Consider the following 26979-nt stretch of genomic DNA (forward strand, 5'->3'; position numbering starts at 1 on the left):
ATACAAATTCACTTTATGGATTTTCTTATATTTCCTTGATGGTGATAATCTTATGGTTTTTTTATTTTTAAGATAATGACTCCATAATTATAGTTATACCTTTGTTCTAAATTTGAAATTTTAAAACAGTATAACTAGATACACTGGTCATATGTTCATTATATTAGGAATGATGACTTAAGGGTTCAAGGGTGGTACAGGTCTTAAATATTTTGGTATATGATGTATATTTTTTATGGAAGATAGAAAAAGCACCTTAATTTAATAGAATGATAACAGGATCTTTGAAATAAAGGAAAGAAAGAATGAAATATCTTTTAAGGGCATTTTTAATGTTGCTATACTTTTTGAAATCTGCATGTTTTTTCCATATTTATAAAATTTCTTAAAATTCAATGTTAACTTTTTAATTTTGACTACTGTTGGTGTTTTTCTCACCTCCGCCCCCCTCTCCCCCCTCCCCATACTATCATATATACACTTTCGTAGGTGAGTTCTGCTGGCTCATGAGTGTTTTGGCCCCTCATGGAACAGCATCATAAAATTTGCAGGAAAAGGAGAAATGGTCTGGAAAGTTAGGAAGAAAGTAGCTTTCCTTTTTTATTCCCTTATTTGGTGACCCAAAATAATGGAAGCAGAAAAGATTGTACTTGGTACAAATCATTACTTTGGTTGTTTCTTATAATTCTGTATCCCTGATTTTGGGAACTAATGTCCACTTTAGCATACAGTTTTATATTTTTTGAGTCCTTGAGGAAAATCTTAGAGAAAGTTCTCTAAGCTAATATTTGAATCGACACTGTAAAAGTCAATGTATGGTTCTTCCATCCCATGTTTATATGAATACTTCTCTTCTTTCATGTACTTAGAAGATCGTTATTCTTGGGACTCAGTAAATCAGTGGAGGGGTAGTTTCTGTTTCTAGGGTACTCGTGAAAACACTTTTTTCCCCCCACTCTTATCACAATTACTAAAAAGGATGAAAAAAATAAAAGGGGTTAAAATTTAGATAAGCCACTTAATGGCAGCTGTAGTTGAAAGTTCTCTTGAAACAATTGACTGTTTTGAGGGGAGCTGGTTATCTTGTCGATTATAATAGCTAATAGCTCACTAAATGCATGTCTTCTATGTTGAATGGTGAAGTTAGTGTCTGCTTTAAATTTTAATAAAAATAAATCTCACCTTTTTAAAAAAAGTATTGCTTTCTGAACTTCTGAGTTTATTTATGCTGACTTGTTATGATCAAATGTAAATTTATATGATTTTAAGAATTTATGGAAATTTATTTCATTTAACATTCCTAACTTCTTAATTTTTTTTAGGAGGAAGATACCAACTAGAGATAAAAATACCAGAAACATATCCATTTAATCCCCCTAAGGTATTGTAAACATATTTTTGTGCATGACCTTTTAAACTATTTTACATTTCTTGGCCCATTAAGTCAACATATATTTTAGCAGTTACTACTATTCCAGTTATAAAACTATTTGCTACATGTAAACTCTGAATGTGCAGTGGATTTTAAAAACTAGTGGGAAGGAGAATTAAAAGCAGTAAGTTTGTTGGAAGGCAGCAGAATATGCTGGCTCATCCTTCATGTGGAATCGGCAACATACCTAGAAATCAAGAAAAAATTCTTTACAAGAATTGATGGGTCTTAATTGCCTTCAGAAATAATTTAATATAGATTAAACTATGGATATATGGTTTTGATGTGGGCAACTTTTTTTTCTTGATGTATGCTACCTATTGAAGTTTTAGCTCTTACCTGGACAGTTGCAATATTTTCTCAGCGTCTTGTTCTTTTACTTTCTAATTCTTCCTCTATATCACTACCAGATTAATCATCCTAAACTAGAAGACTGAACCTGTCAGTTTTTAGTTGAAAAGAAAACTTCATGAATTTTTGACTTTTTTTTTTTATGTAATCTAACTTTTAAATTCAGGTCTTCCATAATTTTTTATGCCCTCTGATTGGAATATGCCTTTTACCTATAATATGATAACCATTTTTCAAGATTTAACTAGAATTCTGCCTTCTTTCATAACAATTTAATTGGTTCCTGATCCCTTTCTCCCTCTAAATTTGAAGTTACTATTTCTTCCTTTTAGCTACTTTAACTACTTTATTGTATTTTGATCTTTTTATGACTCCTACTTTTAGTTGTCCTAAGCTTGTGTATAAATTTTATTTCTATATTTTGATACTGTAGTTCTTGAGGGCTTTTTTTGTAACCTTTGGAAAGACTAGAATTATGCTGAGCATATTTTAGGTTGGTGAATCAATTTCATCATTTCTGTTATAACAGTAATAAATGTGAGTACCCTGTAATAGTAGTTTTGAGGATACCTTACTGGGAGGAATGTTAATAAGTATATAATATTCTCTTGCCTAGGCAATTTATAGGAATAATTTTGTTTTTATAAAGGCACCTACAGGATTCTGGATATATGGTTAGTGTCGGGCAGGGAATGAAAGGATGCCTTTAAGATTGGAATTGAAAGATTTTTTTTTCTTTTTTTTTTTCCTTTTTAAAAAAGTATTTCATTTTTATTACTTAGACAATTTTTAACATTTAAAAAAATATTAGTTCCAAATTCTTTCCCTCTCTCCTTCAGACAGTAAACAATTTTATACAGATTTTACATGTGCAGTCATGTGAAATATTTCCATGTTAGTCCCTTTCTCACCCCCCCCCCCCCCCAAAAAAAAAAGTGAAAAACCGTATAAACAGTATGCTTCAGTCGTTTTTCATCATAATTCCTTTGGATTTGTTTTGGATCTTTGTGTTGCTGAGAATAGCTAAGGCATTCACAGTTTTGATCATTGTACATTTTACAGTATTGCTTTCACTGTGTACACTGTTTCTGGTTTTGCTTACTTTGCATCAATTGTATTCCATCACAATCATATGCCATAGCTTGTTCAGCCATTCCCTAATTAATGGCAATTCCTTCAATTTTCAGTTCTTTGCAATCACAAAAAGAGGTGTTACAAATATTTTTGTACATATATAGGTGCTTTTCCTTTTTTGATCTTTTTGGGAAATAGACCTTATAGTTGTTTTGCTGGATCAAAGAATATGTCCCGTTTTATGGTCTTTTGGTCATAGTTACAAATTGCTCTTTTAGCATGAATTGGATCAGTACACGACTTCTCCCCTCCCCACCTGTGCATCTATGTCCCAATTTTCCTTCATCTCTTCCAGTATTTATCATTTTCCTTTTATGGTAGCCAATCTGATAGGTGTAAGGAGTTACTTCAGATGTTTGTTTTAATTTGCATCTCTCTAAATAATGATTTAGAGCATTTTTTGACATGAGGTGGATAGCTTTGATTTTTTTTTTTTTTTTTATCTGAAAACTATCTGTTCATATCCTTTAGCCTTTTACCAATTGGGGAATGGATTTGTATTCATATAAATTTTATTCAGTTCACTATATATTTGAGAAATGAGACTTATCAGAGATACTTATAAAGGTTAAAAAGTTAGAAAGACAGTATATGAATACTTAAATAAAAAGGTTTGCTTTAAAAAAAAAAGTAGAACAATACTCCTTGCTTGTCATTGTCCCATTTTGAAGCTATTTTTTGTATTATGTAAAAATGTTTCATTAATGCTTTTTTCCCTTTCTTTTGGTGTCTGTTTTACTACCTTTTCAGTCTGTCTGCCCCCCAAAACCCTTGTAACAAATAGAGATAAGGAAAATAATCACTCTCATTTAGTGTGTAGGAGACAGATAGACCCACAACCATTTTATTAAGTGGCAGCTGTGTGCTTAGGTATTGTGCTCTAAAGTGCTTTACAAATATCACACCTTTTGATCATTTAAATTTGATCTTTGAAAATTTGTCTTCTATATCTCTGTTTTTTTGTTTTTCATTTATTTGATACTTCAGACATCTAGCTTTGTCATGATCATTGTGTTGATGATCCTAGTTTAGTCTTTTTAGTTAGTCTTTTCCTTGTTTCTTTGGGGTATATGCCTAGTGTGTTATACCTTTGTCAGAGGCCTTGTGCAGTTTAGAGAATTTTAAGATCTAGTTCAAATTGAGTTCTAAAATTGTTGAATCAGTTCATCACTTCACCCCCAATTCATTAGTGCCTCTGTCCTCTCACAGTCCTTTGAACAATTTTCATTTTCTGCTCATCTTTATCAATCGGATGTTTTTTAGAGTTTTCCTTTTTACCTGTCTCATAAACTCTTGGCATTGGGCAAGAATTTATAAGATTTAATCCTATTTCTCAAATATTTTCTACAGAGTTAGATGTACTTCTTCAAACATTCTTTTATTGAATTGGAATCTACTTTCCCAAAATTTTTGTCGTTTTAAAAACATTTTTTTTTTTTATTAAAGAGCTATTTTTTCCCTCCCCTTAGTCCTCAATAAAGAAAAAGAAAGCTCTTGTAACAAATATGTGGAGATAAGCAAAACAAATCTCAGCATTGACCATGTCTAAAAAAATATTTATTACTCAGTACTCTTAGTTTAAAACTTCTATTGATGTCCTAATTGTGATTGATTGCGATGCTTTATCAGAATTTTTAACTCTTCCAAGTTATTACTTGTTGTTAATGTATGATTAGTTCATTTGAATTCTGCTCACTTTACTTTGCATCATTTTATACAAGTTTTTCTGGAACTCTTTCATCATTTAAGCACAATATATTCCATTGCATTCATATGCCCCTTGTCTTTTCATCCATTCTCAGATTCTTGTTACTTTTTGTTGTTGGTTCTAACTTTTATTTTTTGGGGTGTGTGAAAGTGAAATTCTTCATGTTTTGTGTTAATTAGCTTTTTTTTTTTTTTTTTTTTTTTTTTTGCTATCCAGTTCAGGGCCCCCTTTCCCCTTTCCTTTCATCTTCTACATGAATTTAAAATTAAAAACTTTAAGTTATTTTGGCTAGGATTCTCTTAAATTTGAACCTTTAGCTTTCTATTCCTAGAGTTCACTTATAACTCAAAAGTTGCTTAGCCTTTAAGATTTTTAAGTCATAAATTCACTTCCGGCAATACTTTTTGTCCTTGCTTTACACACACATTATTAAATTTCCTCTTTAGCTTCAACATGAGGTCTAATTCTTCCATCCCAGTATTATCATTTTCATTATCATTATTCTTTGGTCAATTTTTAAATGATAACTTTTTCTGTGTCTCATTTTTTTGACCCTTCCTCAATCCTGTACAACTCCCAGTTCCTATATCCCTCTCAGAGCTGAGGACTGCTGGAGAAAGTTATTATCTAACCTCAGCTGGATCCTTAATGCTGCTCTCCTTTATTTCTTTTATGAGACCTTATGTGATAATTTTTTTTTTAATTAAAAAAAATTCATGATCTTAGCAATCATGAACAAATATCTCAAGAGTTCCAGTGAAGAACAAAAAGAGGATATAAATTTCCATTAATTACTCTACTTATTTTTGTCTTCATATGAACTTTTTTCCTGTATTTTTTGTTTTATTTATGCTTTATATTTTTTATATTTTTATCATTTTTCACTAACATCAACTGCATGGAGAATCATCTTCCTAGCCAAAAAAGAAATAATTAAATAAAACAAAATAACACATTGATCATGTCCCCTGTCTAAAAAACTGCTTATAATCTAGTGGAAGAAGACAGCACAAAATGGATTTGCGAGGAGCAGACAGCAAGAGTGTGGAGATGGAGAGATGGTTAGAAATGATGTGAAAGTCTGGATTGAGGCAACTCAGTGGGAATGCTCTTCTCTGAGAGTGTTCTCATAACATTTACAGACGAAAAGGGCCTCAGAAGTCATGGGCTCTTTTCGATGGTTAGAAATGATGTGAAAGTCTGGATTGAGGCAACTCAGTGGGAATGCTCTTCTCTGAGAGTGTTCTCATAACATTTACAGACGAAAAGGGCCTCAGAAGTCATGGGCTCTTTTCTCCTCAGGTTATGGATGAGGAAATGAAGTACAGGATAAGAAGGCCAGCCATGTGATTCTGAAAATGTTTCGTTGTAATTAAAAATTCTTCTAGCCATTGTTGTGAAAGGTATCCTCTTTAATTGTGGTAAAATAAAATCTTTTGACCTTTTCTGTATAGATCTTGTTTCCATTTTGAGGCTTGTTGTAGGTATAGAATATAATTTGTTAGTCCTATTGTCATTCTCATGGCAGACTGATTTCTGGTTTTTGTAGAGGTCCATCCAGATGGTGTCCTTAGGTTTATCAGACACTATGCTACTTTCGTTACTTCTGGGCCTTCTAATAACAGCTAACTGACATTTACATAGCAAAGTGTGCAAAGCACTTTACAAATACTGTCTTATTTGATTCTCATAGCAGCCTTGGAGGGCGATCGCTGATATCCCCATTTTTATGGGTGAGGAAACTGTCTAAATGATTTTCCCAAAAACCACTGTTTATGTCTGAGGCAGGATTTGAACACAAGGTAGACTTTACAAAAAACATTTGTTTTAAAATTTTGAATTCCAAGCTCTGGCCCTCCCCTCTCTGATCTCTGAAATTGGAAGGAATTTAATATGGTTTATATATGTATAAATCATATTAATCATGTTAGAACATAGGTCTTCTAATTTCAAGTCCAGTGTACTATTTATTTTTATTATTATTGATTTTTTGGTGGAAGAGGGGCAAAGCAATTGACGTTAAGTGACTTGCCCCCAGGATATTAAATATGTGCAGTTCTTCTATTTATAGTTCCACATTTATCATGCTGTATAAGAAAAATCAGGTCAAAAAGGGGAAAAAAAGCAAACAAATAACAACAGAAAAGATGAAAATACTATGCTGTAATCCACATTCAGTTCCCATAGTCCTCTCTCTGTGCACTGATGGCTTTCTTAATCATAATTCTATTGGAATTGACCTGAATAACCTCACTGTTAAAAAATCAAGTCCATCACAGCTGATTATCACATAATTCTGTTATTGCCATGTACAATGTTCTCTTGGTTCTACTCATTCTAGACCTCTCCGAAAACATTGTTTCTTATAGATCAGTTATAATCTGTAACATTCATATACCATAACTTATTCAGCCATTCTCCAACTGATGGGCTATTGACTCACTTTCCAGCTCCTTGTCACTACAAAAAAGGGCTGCCACAAACATTTTTACACATGTGGATCCTTTTCCCTTTTTTTAATGATCTCTTTGGGATAGAGACTGCTGGATCAAAGGGTATGCACAGTTTGATAGCCCTTTTGGGATAGTTCCAAATTGCTTTTCAGAATGGTGGGATTGATTTATAACTCCACAAACAATGTATTAGTATCCCAATTTTCCGCCATCCCCTTCAATATTTATCTTTATCTTTTCCTGCCATCGTAGTCAATCTGGAAGGTGTGTGTGTAGTGGTACCTCAGAGTTGTCTTAATTTGAATTTCTCTAATCAATAGTGATTTAAAGCATTTCTTCATATAACCAGAAATGGCTTTAATTTCTTTGTTTGAAAATTCTCTTCATATCATATCCTTTGACCATTTATCAGTTGGAGAATGGCTTGTATTCTTAGAAATTTGAGCCAATTCTATCTATATTTTAGAAATGAGGCCTTTATCAGAACTCTTGAATGTAAAAAATTTTCCAGTTTTCTGCTTTACTTCTGAGAAGACCTTCCTCCCTTCCAACATTAATTTCTGCATCAGTGTTCTTAATCCCCATTCCTCATATTTCTTCCAGTACCATATTCTATTGGTTAGTCATTTTCTTATTATTCTTTTTTACTCTCCTTCACTAGCTTCTATATAATATTACAAATATTATATAGATTTCTCTTTTATTTAAAAATAAAGTCCTTCTTTGCAATTTCCTCAACTTTTTCTGTATCTCACCTCTTTATGCTCAAGTAGCCTTCATGTCCTTATTGCTTCATTTTTTAAGTTGGTAAAATCAGATTTCTGTCCTCCTATTTTTGAAACTGCCCTCCTCTTTGCTAATGCTAATCTAAATCCTGTTCTCAATTCACACAAATTTTGCAGTGTTAACTCCAAGTTCAGGCCAAAACTTGCATATGAAAACTTATTTTATTTTACAGTATTTTGCATGATGATGGGAAAGATAATTTTAATTTCAATTGAATTAATGCTTGAGTTTTGGAGTCCAGTTGTCAAAAGTTAAGGAGTGAATGAAAATTGGTGAAGTAGAAAGAGGGAGTGAGAGTAATTATTCTAGAAAATTACCTGAGAAAATAAGAAGTAGGTAGCAGCTTGAGAGGATGATAGTTTCTAATGAAATTTGTTCTTTTAAATGGTTGGAGAAGACGATATATTTTAGATAATTAGATAGAGTCAATAGGGTAGAGAGAGCTTGAAGATTAGGTAGAGAGGAAAGATGATTGAGAATAGAGTGTTTTTGGACAAGATGGAATTATATGAAGGAGTTGATCTTGGCTAAGAAAATCCAAGTGCAGAAATCCTTGTGATAAGAAAGAAAATGATTTGTTCTTAATGAATCCAAACAGATAATATATTAATTGAATTTTGTTGAGAATGAGTATTAAGGTTTTTTAGTCTTAACTATCTTCCTCTCATTTGAAAACAGGTCATCATTTGACAGCTTCATGGTTTTTGAACTTGTAGCAATGATTTTTTGATTTCTTGATCATGAAGTTCTTTCTGTTCCATGAAACAGAATTCTTCTTGGGTTAAAGGCTTTAATTCATTTGAAACACATAATTCCATAAATGTTTCTGTTTATACCTGAACTTTGTTTCCCTCTTGAGCATGTTTTACGTTTTTTATTTTGGACATTTTTCTTTTTTGATGAAACAAACATCACAATTAAATAATGTATTCCTTCTTGTCCTTCCTCCCTCCCTCCCACCTTATTTGAACAGATGATTTGAAATTGGAAACCTAATTGCAAAAAGGTTAAAAAGTGAAAGAGACAATGAAGTAGATAATATATTTGCTTTGTTTCTTACAAACTTACTTAGAAAATAAAGGAAAGATAGAATAGTTGTGTTAACATTTAGACATGGATAAGACCTTAAAGGTCATCTAGTTCAGTTTACCCTTGCTTCGCTGCTTAAAAGGAGTTTTAAAGACTTTGACATGAAAAACTCCTATTTCATTTCCTTGTTAGAGTGTGAAGGGATGACCCAGGGTTCTCATAATCTAGGCCAACAAAATATAAATCCCGGCAGGTTTCCATTACATAAGTGCTTCAACTGAGATATGGCTTTAGACTAGTGATATTTATAGGTATCTGTTATTTGTATAGTGACTTAAAGTTTGCAAAGTATTTTCCAAATCTTAGCTTATTTATCTCCACAGCAACTCTGAGAGTTTGGTTCTGTTTTTATCTCTGTTTTACACATGAGGAAGCTGAAGCAAACAAGTGACATAGGCAGATAGTTGTCTGAGCATGGAATTGAGCTTTTGTGTCTTTCAGGTGGTTTTAAAAAAAAAGTTATTTCATTTTATCGTAACGGAAATCCTTTCCCTTGTCTGTAGTGATATCAAAGGAGGAGTTCAAAAGTAAGCAAAATGTATTGTCACATAATTTTAATTTGATTTTTGGCGTGTTAAATTTGAGTTGATAAATATTCACATTGATGAAGAAAACTGCTTTATATCTATCTTGATATTTATTAGGATAAAATAAATGAATGAATTAAGAATAAAGGTAAACAAAGTTAGCATTTATTCTGTAAAGTACTGTGCTAATAAAACTCTTGGTAATATAGCCTCTGTTCTTAGTACATTCTAATGAGAAAGACGGCTTAGTTTCAGTCTCTAGATTTGGTGGAGAGGTACTGTAGTTCATAGTGCACTGGTCAAAACAGATAGTCTTATATATTTTTTAAAATGTAATTTCTATTCTTTTTAATGTTGAACATTTTGAAACTTCTAAGTACTTTGATATAGTGAAATTTGTTTTATGAATATTTCTTAGCTGTGACTAAAGGGAAGCAAATTACAGTTAAATAAAAAGATGAGTTTTCAGTTATTTCTTGGAGAAACAGAATAGAGGAGGTACAGTTGATTTTGGTAATTTAATATTATACTCATCATAAGTATTTGCAAAAAGATCACTAAGAAATTTTATTGCATCTTATGTACCAACTTTGGTTGCTGAGAATGAAAAGAGAGAGAAGTTTTATGAAGAACTTGACAAAACTCTGAATTAAGTCAGTATATTCTCAGATAGTTTTGGTGATTTCAGTGTAAGTGAGAAAAGTTGGTAATTTGTGAAAAAGAGAGCATAGTTCAGGAAGTAGAATCAATTTATACAAAGACATATATATGTTCCACAATAGTCTTATGACTATCTATTGAACCACATTCTTTACAAGAAAAATTTGTAGACCCTTGACATGATGAACAACAAATAATGTGAAAGAAATGAAATAGACAATATTTCCTTAAAAGACTTGGTCATGGTGTGGGATTTACCTGGGATCAGCTGTCTAGGTAGTTAAACTACTGAATTGTCAGGGCAGTAATGAAAATTTGTAAAAATTAGGACAAAATAATAAAGAGGAGGATTCAACATTGAAATGCTAAAATAGATTATAATGATTTTATACTAAATTATAATCAAAAGGAAGTATCCTAGCAATCGTTTTGACTTAACGCCAATAAAAAAAAAGAGGTAGGTAACCCAATACAGCCTAAAGTGAGAATGTACACTCATTTACAAAATACTAAAAGAAGGATGATAGCTAACTAAAAGGAGTATGATCTTATTAAGCAGGGAGAAGTGAAGGAAAAAATTAGTATTAAAAAAAGGTTTGAAAAAAGATCTAACTAGGCAATGTAATTCCAAGGGTAAAGGATGAAAATGGAAGGAGAAAAAAAGACACATAAAGATTACTCTAAATAACTTTCACTTTCAAGGACAGTGGAACCACCACTGAATTCCTATCATAGTCCTGGATATCTTATGGTAGAGACAAAAATAGTACTGAAGGGAATAGAAAAGTCTTGATCAAATTTTTGTGGACACAATTATTATGACAACTAGTGATTAACATGACACATCTCTGAAAGTGATAAAGATAGATGATGAATGAATAGATCCATTCATTCATCTAAAGATAACTGCAAAAATCTCAATCCTTAATAATACCAAAAAAAGTTAACTGGCAAAATTTTTTTGACCATATTCTTGCTCTATCATCTATCTGGAACTTTTCTATGCATGAATATAAGGGATCTTTTTTTTTAAAATTATAAATGAACAAGTAGTTTTAAACAAAGTGATATCCCGTAATGTACTGTGTGTATGTATATGTGTGTGTGTTTATGTATGTATTTCCTACTTTGTAATTGACTGAATTAGATATTCCTTTCAACTCCTAACAATAGAAATAATAATGTTAAATGTCTGATCTCATCATAAACATCAAGGGATGAATTTGATAGAAAAATAGATATTTATGAAACGTGCTCACCGAGTGATGGAAAAGATGTTAGTAAAGATGTTAGTACAGACTTTTGGTTGAATAGGTATTGAGATCTTCCAGGTCTTGTTTGCATATGATGGTGCTCTGTACATTTAATCCTGGAATTCTGGCAAATTTTGTTTGGAATGCAATCTATCATCACAAAAGGAATATAGCCTGAGTAAACAGAGGGTGTGCTTTGTATTTACTTTAGTAAATTGGAAAGTTTCCTGTGAAACCAGTCACTATTTAAAATTTCCCATTTGTTAATCAATCAGCATTTATTAGATACTTACTGTATGCCAGACATTGTACTAGGGAGATGGAGACCAAGAGCAATTCCACATTGAAGTATGGCAATGAGATGCAGAATATAACAGATTTTTGAAAAATTAAAAATGTCTGTTAGGCGTACGATAATGGCATTTGTCACACATGGATATGAGAAAGTTTCAATATATAACTAATGAGAAACTTTGAAGTAGCACTGGAGTAAAAGATGGCATCAAAGAAATGTGTGATATGGAGAGAAGATGGACTGGTTATGTTGAAGAGGGACAGAAAGATAGCCAGGCTTTCTATCGATTATTTTATCATCTTAGCATAAAATGGAAGAAACTCATCCATGTTTGGGGGGAGGGTAGAGACTTTTTTCACAGAACTTGGGGGAAGACATGAATAAGAATTGTGGTCTCTGTAGTTTTAAGGAAAAAGTTCCAAGTTGATGAAATCATGAGTCCATTTCATTGTTATAATGAAATATACATAATGAAGAATTAGATAAGGGAAAGGAAAGAAAGGGTAAAAATAATAGTGATTTGAATAATTATTATTCATACAACTTAATTGATTACTTCTGTCAATGTTTTAAATTACTAAAAAATTTCTTCATTAAATCATAGTTAATATGATATTAGAAATCAGGGTTACATAATTAAGATGTTGAACTAGACATTTTCTCTGATTCCCATCACCTCACAAACATCTTCAAAACAGAAATTACGCATCAAAGATTAAACATTGTTAGATATTTCCATGACCTAGGATACCCAGAATCAAACCAGTTTTTAAGGAAAAAACAGCAAGAAAGAAAATCAACAACAACCTCAAATCCCAAGAATTTTTATTCATTGACTTTGAGTTCATTTAGCACCCCTTTGAGCATGTTGGATAGGTGTTCTTTCTGTCAGGCTTGGTTTTGTGCCAGGTATTGCCTTAGAAACACTTGGCACTGAGTCTTAGAGACATGTCCCACTCCCTTCATTCCTCAGTTCTCCAGGCTTGCACCAGCAATTAGAGGTTTTCAGCATTAGTGCTTCTGGTTTGCAGCCTCCAGCAGGCTTCTGGTTTTCAAAGGCTGGGACCACACAGACTGTCAAGGCCTAAGCAAACTTCCTCAGCCTAAAAGTTGGAGTCTGCACAGAAGTGGGAAGGAGAGAGGAAAGCAAGTGTGAAGATGCAGAAATGAATTTTGATGCTAACCTGTCATGTTCATGGTTCTACTAATGCACTCTTGCTTGCCAGTAGCATCAAAGGTAGGAAAAGGGATGCTAAATTAGCTTTTGGAAAAAAATTTAAATTATTGGAAGGATATTTATTTTAGAATCTATTCTGCTCTGGTGAAAAACAGTGGGTGAGGTCAATATTGATTTTGTTTTCTTTTATAAAGTAATTTTTAAAATAGGACATAAGTTTTCACAGAAAAATCCTTGTTGCTTAAAGCAAACTTGTTTGTAAGTCTGTCTTTTATACTCATAAATTAGCTGTTCTTGAATACCTTAAGTGCAATATAGATTGTTGCATTCTTTTGTATATTGGAAATAACAACTTTATTTCAGAAGTATTTAGATAATTAGAATTGAAACTATTGCTTTGCTGTTTTTCCTGAAAAGTGGCACGATAATGAGTGAAAATTGTTCCTATCTTCTTTACCTCATCAGGGATGTAAAGTTCATGTCAAAAAATTGGACTGGGTCTATAGTAACACTTTTAATAGCCACAAAAAATTGAAACTAAAATAAGTGTCCATTGATAATGTAATTTTGCTTAACAAATTGAGATGTGTGAATATAGTGACATATTTTCTCTCCCGTAAGAAGTGTAAAATATAAGAAATTCAGACAAATATTGGCATGTTTGATATTAAATGGGAAAAAAAAAAGCAGAATATAGGAGAATAGTGTAATACATGGTCCCTTTGATAATGTAAGGGCAAATAATACTAAAGGGTAGATTCTTAATTGTAATGGATGTTATAGTCCCAAAAAATAGGTAATGAAATGAATTTTCCCTTTTCTTAATAGGACATGGGCAAATATTTTAAAAGGGACATATATTTACAACTGACTTTAGTTTTACCATAGACATATTTTGGTTTACTGTTTTCCTTTGTTACAGGAAATAGTTAAATGGAGTAGGAATTGCCATATAAACAGGCATCAATAGAACTTGAAAAAGAAAAAAGAGAAAGTATAATAAGAGTAACTTTGTGAATTGGAGGACTACCTTGTGCTCATCCTGTACTTTTTCTTCCTCCAGAATTTTTTTCTTGCTTTATTTTTTAACTCAGTTAAATTTTGAAGTCTGAAAAGATCTCATAGATGATATTTCTTTGTATCAGTTATTTTAATACCTAATTAAACCTTTTCCCTTCCCTTCCTGTCTATATTATAAATTATTTCCAGGGAAGGGAATTCTTTATCCTACTTAGTAGATGCTTAGTACTTATTGATTTGAAAAAAGTAAAAAATTGTGAAAAGGCCAAAATATAATGAATGGATGGTAAGCTCCTCATCTTTTTGAAATGATGTATTCTTTCCTCTGATGACTCTTAATTTCTGGTTAATATGCCATCATAATATTAATATGATTTAAGTAGGTGAGAGATCTTATGGGCTCATTGATTGGTCCTGAAGGCCAACACCATTTTAAAAGTTAATTTGACTTTATGTATGCATACACATATATACATATTTTTATAGTGGGTGTTTCTGTTAATAAAAATCTCAAGTAATGCTTTATATATATATACATTCTAGGTGCGGTTTATTACTAAAATTTGGCATCCTAATATTAGTTCTGTCACTGGGGCCATTTGTTTGGATATCCTGAAAGATCAATGGTAAGAAATTTTTATTTTTCTTTACTATCTTTCCCACCTCCCTCCTATTTAAAAAGGACTTGCTATGCTTTTCTTTGTCCTTTTCTTGAATAATAAGTATAAATCAAATAATTTAAATCTACTTGGAAATAGTAGATTTACTTTGGAGCTACAAAAAGGTCTTTTCAATTCTAATTTCTTATTTTGAAAATGAGTGAATGTGATGTGCTATTTCTGTAAATTCATTTTTCTCCTAGGTGGCTTCTTTTGAAAGGGTACTTAAAAAGTGTTTCTTAAAGAAGTGAATTTGAGTTTGGATAGATGAAATAAAAAATCTCTCCCTTTCTTTATACTCCGTAATACAATACTTGAATTATTTTTGATCATTTAAAAAGATCTCTTAACATTTTCCCTTTTTGAGGATGAACCTCATTGAGTTTTGTTAAACTGGTTATCAAATGAGAGATTGAAAAACATATTATGGACACTTGAAAATTTAGTTTAAATTAATTAACCTACTACACATGTGTTCTATCAGGTTAATATTTGACTAACACAGAATATTTGCTATGCCATACTTATTAATAATGGTAGCTACTATTTATAGAGTGCCTACTATATGTACCTGGTGGTGTAATAAGGACTTGAGAAATATTATTGCCTTTGATCTTCTTAACAACCTTGGAAGATTGTTTTTAAATTATTATCTCCATTTTAAAATTGAGGAAGCTGAGGGAAACAGGTTTGCCCCAGGCTTGCCCAGGGTCAGATAGCTAATAAGTATCTGAGGAAGGACAAAAGTGAATACAGATGTTCCTGGCTTCAGTTCCAATGCACCAACAAATAGCCCCATGAGGCATCGAAAGAGAATTTGATGGAGACATAGTAACACAAGACTAGAAATACCTGTTAATGTGAAGCTTTAGATTTTGGATGATTTGTTTAAAAAATTTAAGGACAATAAAAGTTATTGATCTCAAAGAATTAAAAAAACAACATAAATACAAAATGATAAATTATGTAAACATTATTAAAAAATAAAGATATGGGTCATAACTGAGCACAGATCAGGCCAAATTGTATGGGGACCTATGAATTAATATATTAGGTACATGGGAGAGATTTCAAGTTTTTACCAAATTATTTAACTTGGAAAGCCACAAGGAAATGCTTTTTATGTATGTATGATACAACTTGCAGTTCTTTGGTACTATACTAACACTAAATATTAATGTGGTATTTTAATGATATTATTTTAAATATTCTCCTAAAATTGTCTTTGGAGGACTTCTTTTTTGTTTTTATTAGATTTTGATTTATCATTTAGTGATTGTCCAGATAGCTATAGATTAATTAACTTTCCAGAACAATGTGGAAGTTCTTTTAAAAAAATAATCTTTGAAAATATTATCTTGCTTTTATAAAAACAGTATGTACCAGAAAGTCAGGAATGTAAGCAAAATCAATTTTGAATAATTAAATGTAAAACTCCAAAATGAATATGTAGATTTTAATTGTTTTCTTTTTTGATTAAAAAGTGCAGGATGGTTTAAGTACTTTATTTAGCGAGAGTTTTGACCTTAGTGGCTCAGTCCATTGGGTGGGATTTATTTGGTTTTCTTGCTGAGAAAATTAATTTTGCCTTGCTGAATGTTCTTTAAGGAACTAAAAATATCATTGCTTCTTATCCTTTTCACAGTATTTGGAATCTATAATTCTTTTCAAAAGATTAGTTTGGAATGGTTAGCTATATTTGCCTTCAAGATGTTTTCCTTTTTTCCCCAAAGTATTGACGTAAATCTTCTGGTCAGATCATATCTTTTTATCTCTGCTTCTGAAATAATTTCCCTTATCAAGATAGGCAAAGTCTTTAAAAAAATTCTCTGTGTTGATTATATTCTCTCCATGAAAAAAAAAATTCTTGCCATACAGTTTTTTGAGGAATCTGTAAGCCTTTGATAATCTGGATTGTGAACCATGTTTGTCAACTTTTCTTTTGGTTAAAGTTACTAAGTATCATGTTGATTTAGGGTGGGTCCCATTTTTTCCCCATTATCTTCATAGAATTTTTCTACTGCTTTGTATGCTTCTATCACTTGTTTCCTTGGAAGTCTGCTTGCTTACACTTGATGTTTTGGGTACAGGATGAAAGCAACTCTGGGAATTTGCTATTTTTTTAAAAATCACATTTCATTAGTGGGAAAAAAAAATACGGAACTTAACAACCCAGACTTGTAGTCTGGAAGTGACATTTGAAGTAATCCAGGAATATACTTCGCATTTTATAACAAAGGGAACTGAGACCCTGAGAGTCCAAGTGACTTACCCAAGATTATATAGGTAGTGTGTGGGCAGAGCTGGTGGTATTGAACTAGAGTCTCTGATTCCACATCTGAACTAGAACATGTATCTATGGAGCTGATATTGCCAAGTCTTAGATTATCCTCTTGAGGCCTGTATTCTGGCCATGATAGAGAGAGCCTAATGACAGCTATACTTGTGGTAGTTTCAGTTAGATACAAATAGCACTGCTAAAAGCTTTGATTATTCTAGGTTACGAAGGCAGCAAGGGAAGAAACATTAAGTACTTGATTTGGGCTAGACACTTCATTCACTACTTTACAGATTTCTTATTGGATTTTCACAACCACCCCAGGACAGGAGTGTTGTTATGGTTTCCATTTTCATTTTGAGGAAACAGAGGCCAGTTTGCCCAGAATCATACCCCAGGAAATCAAAGTTGACTTCAGACGCAGTTCTTTATCCATTGTATCAGTTTGGTTAAGAAACTGAAGATTTTAGGAGTCACGTGGTGTTTCTGTCTCTAGTATTTATTGATGGCAAGAGCTTCAGAACAAAAGTATAATTTGGAAGTGAATAAATGACTTTTTAAAAGGTGTTTTCTAAAAACGGGTTTTGGACATTGACTTAGAGTAATGGCAGGTTCTTGATTGAGGACAGAGTATACCTTAACAAAGTTTGGTAAAAATGTATTTGTCTGAAGCTTTAAAGCAGGGGTCCTCAAACTTTTTAAATAGGAGGCCAGTTCACTGTCCCTCAGACTGTTGGAGGGCCAGACCATAGTAAAAAAACAAATTTTGTTTTGTGGGCCTTTAAATAAAGAAATTTCATACCCCTGGATGAGGGAGATAAACGTCCTTAGCTGCTGCATCTGGTCCACGGGCCGTAGTTTGAGGACCCTTGCTTTAAAGGATTACAAAGGAAATAAAAAAAAAGTCTCTGTGTATCTATCATGTTAGACATTGTAGAGATATGCTTCAATGTCCGAAGAGAAATAGAAAAAATTCATAGTCCAGTGGGGGGGGGGGGGAAATGAAACCAAAAAAGGAGCCAGTAAGGAAACTCATTGCTTCAGTTATATATTGTGTATATGTGAAAGTGGGAGTAATTTTATTTCAAAGGAATAGAGTAAGGTGAAAAAAGGAGCAGGTTCTGGAGTGGAGTACATAGCATGTATGTATCATATTTGAGAAAATGAGGAAGCATGTTCAGTAGAAATAGAAATTAAGTATAATAATTACATTATTATTTGAAGGGTAATAATAATTATATCATTACAAGAAGGAAAGGTGTGGAAGACAAGTTGGAGAAACAGTTCAAATATCTGGGGTGAAGGCATGATTGTAGTACTAATGATGAAATGGAGTTCTCTGAATGTCTGCTGTATAACAGAATACCTAACAATTTCCTGTTTAATTATAATTTATCCTTCAAAATAGAGAAGGCAGTGAAGGGAACTTTAGCATCTGATTTTTCCCTGCAAGAAATAATCTTGCTTAAATAGATATTGACAGGAACTTTCCATGAAAAGTAGTAACTTATTTTTGATGGAATAGGAGACAAAAACTAGAGATCATGTAGCTTTTACCAAAAAATTTTGAGACCACATTTCAAAGGCTTTCAAGAAAGGGTTTGTAGCGAAACCCCTTCATAGAAAATTTTACATGGGAATTTAACCTAGGAAAGATTGGTTGTTCTCATAAGAATGTCTAAAAATTATTTGATGAAATTTCTTATGTTGTTTTTGTGTACAAGATAAAGAGATGCAGATTTCTAAACTTTTTGAAGTTGGACCCAAGGAGTCATTTTACCCTGTTAGTTTCAGGTTTTGAAATTTTTAATGATAAATAACTTTTAATTCTTAGTATTGAGAGGAAAGGGCTGCAGGGACATTCACAAAATGTCACAAAATTCACAAACCCTTTGTTCTTTAACACTTTTAAAAAATCAGTTGCTTAGATAAAGATATAGATGGCATGCTTCTGAAATTTGAAGATGACACAATGCAGAAAGGGATAATTAACATGTCTGATGACTAAAATGCAAAAAGATCTGACCTGCTTAGGATAGGCATAGAGTTTCATATTGGAGGGAGGCTTGGATCTTAGCCTGAAGTAATATGATGTGAATTGTATAACTTCACTTTACCATGCCAATAACGTGCATACATTCAGCACCTATAGTGTGACACACATTGGTGTTAGGTGCTGGGGATACAAAGAAAACATCCTGCCATCAAGGAATTTACTTTTCTCTTTTTAAAATTTTCAGTATTTTTTATTTTTCCAAATAGTTTTCAAAATTATTATTATTATTATTATTATTATTATTATTATTATTATAACTGAGCCAATTGGGGTTAAGTGACTTGTCCAGAGTCACACAGCTTGGAAGTATTAAGTTTATGAGGTCAAATTTGAACTCAAGTCCACCTGACTTATAGGGCTGGTGCTCTATCTATTGCGCCACCTAGCTGCCTTCCAATATTCATTTTGTAAATATTTACATTCCAGATTTTACTCTCTTTCTCCCTTATCACTGGTAAGACAGTTATTAATGCGGTTAGAGGTATGATTCTTTTAAACAAATTAAGGAGTTTACTTTTTTATGAGGGCTTTTTGTTAGATGGAGTTCAAGAAAGGCCTCAGATAAGTGGTAGCTTTAGTTGAGTTTTAAAGAACTGCAGATTATTAAAGGTGGAGGCAATAATTGGAGGACAATATGTTCAAAGGCATGGAGAAAAGAGTTAATTTTGTTTCTCCAAGAATCAGGAAGGTATTCCAGTTTGACCATAATGTTCTAAGTGAAGGGGAGCAATGTGTAATAAGCTTCAGAATGTCATCTTTGACTAGATTATGAAGGAAATTAAATGTAGTTTACCCTGGAGGCAGTAGGGAGCTACTTGGGTTCTTTTATTAAGTGCTCAGGTGTGCTTTTGGAATAGCACTAACAGTAATAAGTGGTGTTTTAAGACCTAGGTCAGGGGTCCTCAAACTTTTTAAAGAGGGGTCCAGTTCACTGTCCCTCAGACTGTTGGAGGGCTGGACTATAGTAAAAACAAAAACTTTGTTTTGTGGGCCTTTAAATAAAGAAACTTCATAGCCCTGTCCTTAGCTGCCTCATCTGGCCCGCGGATCGTAGTTTGAGGATTAGGCTTTTCTTATGTCTTTCCTCTTTTCCAATAATATTGTCTATCACATTTGCTAAAGTAATATAAGCAGTCTATGGTTGAAATGACTTTAAAAATAATTTTTTCCCCAAGTTTTTCTGAGAATCAGCATCAAGATAGGAGAACAAGAGCTAAAAGGGCACTAAAGACCTTCATTGAAACATGTCCTTCACAGATTCCAAAATTTAGATGTCTTTCCTAGCTGTGGTACAGTCATCCAGATAGTTCTTTTTTTTTTTTTTCTTTGTCTATATTTCATTAAACTCTGGATATTTAAAGCCTTTTTAGTGATACCCTTTAGCATCTAGAAAAGTTATTCTTTGTCATAAGTGGTTTAAAAAAAAAAAAGAAGCCAAAATGGATGAGAAAAAAAATTAGTTTGTTCAGATATAAAGGAAATATTTCTGAATAGGCAGACTGCTGATAGAGTAAGTATGTGTGCATGTGCATAGATGCGTTTTCCTATGTATGTTTTATCTGTATATAAGATGTAGCTCAGGAAGCATGGATGAACACTGTCCTGGGCTCAAAGTTGTGCAAGAGGAGAAATTTGGTCTGGATTACATTTGAGCGCTTTTTTAGATATTCCCAATTTTACTTTTATTGCTGAAGCCTAGCTTTTAAACAGTGAAGTTTCCCCAGTTATACAGCTGTGAATCACAAAACAAGATTGCATATATCTGCCATTGTGACCATTGTCAATAGGTAAACAATATGTTACTATTTTGACTTTTATTTGTTATAACATTTATAGCCTATGGTATATATGGTAAGGAAATGTTGAAGCATTATTCATGGGACAAGAATAAAGGTTAGTAAATTATCAGCGTTAAGTACTATTAACATAGCTATGAAGCATATTAAAAGAAGAGTATAAATTCAGTGGATCAACACAGATTGGAATTGCACAGGATGAGAAAGGGATCTGTTTTGATATGTGGCAATGATCATATGAAGGATAAGTGATGGGGTTTTTACACTCAGAACAAAATAAGAGGGAAAGGATTATGAGTTTTGGGGTTTTTTTTCCTTATATTTCTTTATTGGGGGGGGAGGAGTTGCTCTATTGTATCTTCATTTCCCCTAAAGTTTTCAATTCTATTTTTTAAAGAAATTATTTTCCTCGATGAGCTTTTTTTTAACCTCCTTTCCCAATTGGCCAATTTTACCTCTTTTTTTTTTTTTTTTTTTTTTTAATTTAGTTATTTTTAGTACACTTTGCTTTATGAATCCTGTTGGGAGAGAAAAATCAGAACAAAAGGGAAAAACTAATGGAGAGGAAAAAAACAAACAAAAAAGTGAACATAGCATGTGTTGATTTACATTCAATCTCCATATTTCTTTTTCTGGATGTAGATGGTGTTTTCAATCCAAAGTCTATTGGGATTGCCTTGGATCATTGAACCACTGAGAAAGAACCAAGTCTTTCATAGTTGATCATCACACATTCTTGTTTTTACTGTAAACTTTCTGGTTCTTTCTGGTTCTGCTTGTTTCACTCAGCATCAGTTTATGTAAATCTTTCCAGGCTTTTCTAAAATCAGCTTGTTCATCATTTTTTATAGAACAATAATATTCTTATACCACAACTTGTCCAGCTGTTCCACAATTGATGAGCATCTACTTTAGAATGAGTTTTTTATTTAGAAAATACTTAGTACTATGCTAAGCATTGAAAATAGAAAATGTACATGACAGGTTTTTCCAAAACCTGTCACACCACAAATATATTGAGAGGGATTTGTATATCAGAGTGCCTGGAAATTAAACCCCAGAACATAAATATGAATATAAATTTTTCTTGAGGTATTTAATGAGCATTTATAGAGATTTTTGAATGGAGTACATTTTAACTCAGTATAATGAGACCTATTAACCATATGAATTAATAATCTAAGTCTCAGCCAAAATGCTATTTAAACAAAACATAGCTATAAAAACTGGATGATGATTAATTTTTGGCCTTTTTGAAATTTCAGTTAGCAAACATTTATTAAAATACCTTCTATGTACCTGGTACTATTTTAAGTGTGAGGGGAGATATGTGCCTTGATATAAAGTCAAAATGAAGAATTGAAATTTAAGTATTACTGCAGTGCCCTGGGAATATGGATAAAAAATTGATAGTCTCTATTATAAAGGATCTCTTATTCTATCAGGAAAGAGGTTTTTAACATTTTTTTTTGTGTCATGTCCCATCGGCATTCTGGTGAAGCCATTTGATTACTTCCTCCTCTAACTGATGTATTTAAATGTATTAAATAAAATGTGAAATAAAACTAGTTATGTGGAAATAGTTACTTGAATATTCATTAAAAAATTTCATGTTTGATAACTTTGCTACTAAAGAGAGACAACTAAATAGTAGGGTCAGGGACCCCCTTCAAGGTTATTAGGGTGTATCAGCCAGTCAAACAGTAAGGTCTCTTCTTCAGAGTGTCTTCCATTGATAAAACTATATCCATTTCTGATTTTTAGCCTACTTATTGTATCAAGGACTTGGTGATATGTACATTCTTTTCTGATTTTTGTTAATTTTAGCAATAAAAGTAAGAATTTTTGCCCTCATGGAGCTTAAATAAAACATATATTAAGCGAAATTTTTGTAGAGGACTCTTAAAGAAGGCAGCACTTGAAGTGAGCCTGAAGGGCTCCAGGTTGTACTTAGATATCTGGGGGATAACAGAAAATATTATGGCCTGTGGATCCAAGCGCAGAAGTTGGCTTAGAAGGGAGATTGACAAATAAAATTAATGGTTTTTTGGCTCCTAAACTTATTTTTGCTTTCTTCTATGTATTTTTAATATATGGACTGGTAGGTGGTACAGTGGAATGCAAGGCCTGAAATCAAGAGAACTCTTTGAGTTCAAATGTGAGTTCAGACACTTACTAATTGTGTGACTCTGAGCAAGTCACTTCACCTTTTTGGTCTGTTTCCTCATCTGTAAATTGAGCTTGTAGAAGGAAATTGCAAACTGCTCCAGTATCTCTGCCTAGAAAATCTCAAATGACATCATGCAGAGTTGGACATGATTGAACAATAATGTATTTTAAAATGTTTCTACTTTTTCTTTTTAAAGGAAGACTTCTTTCAGTACTGCTTTCTTCTCAATCCTTTCAGTTTCAGAAGGCATCATTTTTTCTTCTTCTTTTTTTTTTTTTTTTTTTAAATGCTGAAACAGTTCCTCAAAGTAACTGAAGAATATGTCTGCTTAAAGAGTTTTCTAGTTAACAGCAATGACTTGGTCATTCCCCTATCTAGGTGACGTTTCTTCTCTCCCCCCCCCCTCCCCCCCCAGTATCTTAAGAATAATTCAGCCAGGATAAAAGGTCCTTCACAGCACCTTTTTCTATTTGGGCTAGTTGGAAAGAATATTTACCTATTTTAAATAAACCATTATTACAAAAATAGATGATTAAGGCTATGAGGGTTTTTTTTATTATTATTAATTCCTAGTGTTCTTAAATCTTATTATCTATTCATCTTCGTAGTACCTGTCTTCTTACAATCTATTTACTCCTCCTGAACCAGCTCCAGACCCGATGCTGAAGCCAGCATGAAAAAATAAATCCCAGGTCTAGATTACTGTAGAGTAGTGACCAAATCATATCCCACATTTTGCTCTTTCCTAGGTTAAGATTTCATGTTAACTCATTTACTTGTCCAAATGTTACTATCCATAAATTCTCAGTTCAAGTTGTACTTTATATGCTATCTTCATAGACTATTGTAATCTTCATGATCGTTTCCCCTTCTGAAAGTATTTTATACTTTTTTTTTATACTTTTATACTTTATGCTGGATGGGTTAAAATTTAATAAATATAGTAATAACTGTCCCCCTTTCTTTTCCCAATAAGAGTCACATTTGAATGTCTGGTTGTTGTCGCTGCATTCTTGATGCTACCGGCTGTATGTATGTGCTGCGTGGCTCTTCCAAGTGGAGTGACTAGTTATATTCCCAGAGGCAGACTTTGTCCTCTGACCATGGGAAGAGCAGCCTAGGTACCTGCTTGAGCTAACTGCCAAAAACATGCAAAATAGCCTGATTCCATTGACAAGAAGTAAATAATCTTTTTTGTGTATAGGCTCTTGATTCTTTTTGACTTCTTTGTTTACAATTACCTTTTCTCTTTGGATAGTCTCTTCTCATTACTTTTTCCTAGTTCTACCTGCTTGATCATCCTTTTTCATTCTCTTTGTTGGGTTTTCATCTACCCTGAACCCTTTCCTCTTCTCTCTTTATAGAGGTTTGCTGGGAAATTTTGTCAGAGCAATGTTAATTGGATCCAGTTAGCATATTTCCATGATTTTCAGACCTACTTATCAAACCCTAACCTCTCTCCTGCACTCCTCCCACCTGTCATTGGGACAACTTGAAGTGCATCCTGGACTTATTGCTCAACGTATCTAAAACTGAACACATTTCCTCAGAATTTCCCTATTAGTAAGGATGCTGCTGTTCTTCTAGTTACCCAGGCTAAGGATAATAGTATTATCTTCAACTCTTCATTTTCTGTAGCTTACATTGACTTTCTTGCCAAGTCCCATTGATTCTACCTTTCCAAGGAGACCATCATGTTGCGACTTCTGCTTGGTCTCTCTGTGACAGTCTTGTATTTGTTTTTTAAAGCCTCTCATCATGTGCTCCTTTCCTACTTTATTAGTCTTTTTTATAGATGATATTCCATTATCCATTTATTTTATCAAATTTAATTCAAGACCTAAAGTACAGGTCTGATTGTCCTCTCTCTTACTGGACCCCCATTCAGTAAACTATTGTCATACCAGGATCAGATATACATTCTTTTGTTTGACTTTTCAAGCCCTTTATAACTTGCTCCTTTCCTACCTTTCTAGTTTCATAAACTGTATTTCCCTTCACATGTTCTGAATCTGATAATAGTGTACTCTGGTATTCTTTGAATAAAACATCCTGTGTTCTTACTCTGTGCATTTTTACTGGATGTTCCCTATACCTCCTTTTCTTCATCTCTTAGCTTCCTTGACTGCCTTCAGATCTTAGCCAAAATATCTGTCTATGCAAAAAGCCTTTTCTGTATGCTCCCTCCCACTTTAATAATAGTGCTTTCCTTTGCTATTATCTGTAAGTTGAATGTGCATGTGCACACGTGTATGTATAGAAGACCATTGAAAGGAATGTCATTTACATATTGGTGTTTTTTTTTTCTCAATAGTATTTTATTTTTCCAAATACATGTCAAGATAATTTTCAATATTTTTCTCTCCCTTTTCCTTCTCTACCACCTCTCCTTAAGATAGCAAATAATCGGATATAGGTTAAACATTTTAAACATAATTCCATATTTGTCATTGTGAGAAAAATCAGACCAAAAAGGAAAAAAAAAACACAAGAAAGAAAAAGCAAACTAATAAAAAGTGAAAATGCTATGCTTTGATCCACATTCAGTTTCCGTAGTTCTCTCTCTGGATAAGGATGGTATTTTCCATCCCATTTGTTGGAATTGTCCTGGATCACCAAATTGCTGAGAAGAACTTAGTCATTCACAATTGATCATTACATAATTTTGTTGGGTGGGTACAATTTTCTCTTGGTTTTATTCATTTCCTTCAGCATTGGCTCATGTCTCTCCAGACCTCTCTGAAGTCATCCTGCTGATTGTTTTCTTACATTCATATTCATATATCACTTACCCAGCCATTCTCCAGCTGATGGGCATCCACTCAGTTCCCAGTTCCTTGCTGCACAAAAAGGGGCTGCCAGAAACATTTTTGCACACGTGGGTCCTTTTCCCTCTTTTATGTTCTCTTTGGGGTACAGATTGGATCAAAGGGTATGCACAGTTTGATAGTTCTTTGATTACATTTCCAAATTGCTCTCCAGAATGGTGGATCATTTCAGATTATGAACTTTTTGAACAAACCACTCTCTTTGCTGTCTCTGTGTGTCTAATGCTTAGGGGTATCCTGAAATTGTCTTTTTGAGTTGCCATTTTTTCCTGAAACATTGGAATCAGAGTACGCAGGAGTCCCCGATTGTGTCAAGGATGAAGCTTCCCCTTAACCCTCTCCCCCTCCTCCCCAGCTGACAAAATTTGTTGTTTGCATCCTACACTGACCTTCTTATGTGTCCTCGGGGAGGCAAGACAGCACAAATATCAGTCAGTCTGCACTAGACTGGGAAACAGCTTTTGTGGTTGGGGTTTAGTAGATAAGCCCACCATTCTATCTTGATAGTCTAGAACTTCCCAATGGAAAAAAAATGCAGCTTTTGCCTTTGCCTTTGCCTTTGCCTTGCCCCTTCCCATTAGAAGAGATTTTGTTCTTTTCCCACCTCCCTTACGTGCCTTCTCTTCCTTTGTCCAGCTGTTATAAATGTGCAAACTTCTGTGTTAATTGTTAACCTGAAGAAGTTCTGCATGCAAATTCATTTTGATTACAATAAAATTGAAGTTTTCACTGAAGCTTTGTGAAGTTGTGTCTGTTGAACATAGCCATATCTTAATAAAGAGTTACTTACTTGTCTTGAAGATTGGTTAAGTGAAGCTCAGAATAATAGAGGAACAGTAACATGGAAAGCTGAAGCTCAGTGTGCTTTGAAGCCACCACTAAAGACTAAACAAAGAGCTATTTTTGCTGTGTTAAAGGCAAGAGGAAGATGTAATATGAAAGAGTTCCTTGCTTGATTAGTTAATAAACATTTAAGCACCTACTATGTAACAGACACTATGCTAAATACTGTGGATACAAAGAAAAGGGAAAGACAATCTTTTCAAGGAACTTACAATCTAGTGGAAGAAGAAAACACAGAAATAAAAGGCGGGGCAGGGGGAGGAGAGAAAGGTGCATAGTGCAGCAGTGGTTGTGGGTTCCCTTCATTAATGGAGGATCTTGAAGGACCTCTTTAATGTTCACCTTTGATCCCTCATCTTCTCCAAACAGAGGAGGGAGAAGCAGAGAGTACTGAGGAGACATGAGGTGAATTTTAAGAAAGAAGAGTTTCTAGAGAGCAACTAGATGGGCAATGATGAGGTAGT

General features: G+C 33.1%; 1 protein-coding gene across 3 annotated transcripts in view; it reads left to right on the top strand.

The window, feature by feature from the left end:
- Window positions 1-26979, top strand: part of UBE2K (ubiquitin conjugating enzyme E2 K) — a 71191-nt gene that overhangs the window by 24881 nt on the left and 19331 nt on the right. The window contains exons 1-3 of one of the 3 annotated variants that reach the window (XM_031941893.1): window positions 1321-1381; window positions 12720-12925; window positions 14429-14511. In XM_031941893.1, coding sequence (XP_031797753.1) covers window positions 12878-12925; window positions 14429-14511 — 131 coding nt within the window. In that variant the 5' untranslated portion in view covers window positions 1321-1381; window positions 12720-12877. Of the gene's footprint in view, window positions 1-1320; window positions 1382-12719; window positions 12926-14428; window positions 14512-26979 lie in introns of those variants that run through there. The other 2 variants (XM_031941892.1, XM_031941894.1) reach the window with 2 other exon arrangements.

The sequence above is a fragment of the Sarcophilus harrisii genome, chromosome 6 (genome assembly GCF_902635505.1).
Source record: "Sarcophilus harrisii chromosome 6, mSarHar1.11, whole genome shotgun sequence".
Taxonomy (NCBI): Eukaryota; Metazoa; Chordata; class Mammalia; order Dasyuromorphia; family Dasyuridae; genus Sarcophilus; species Sarcophilus harrisii.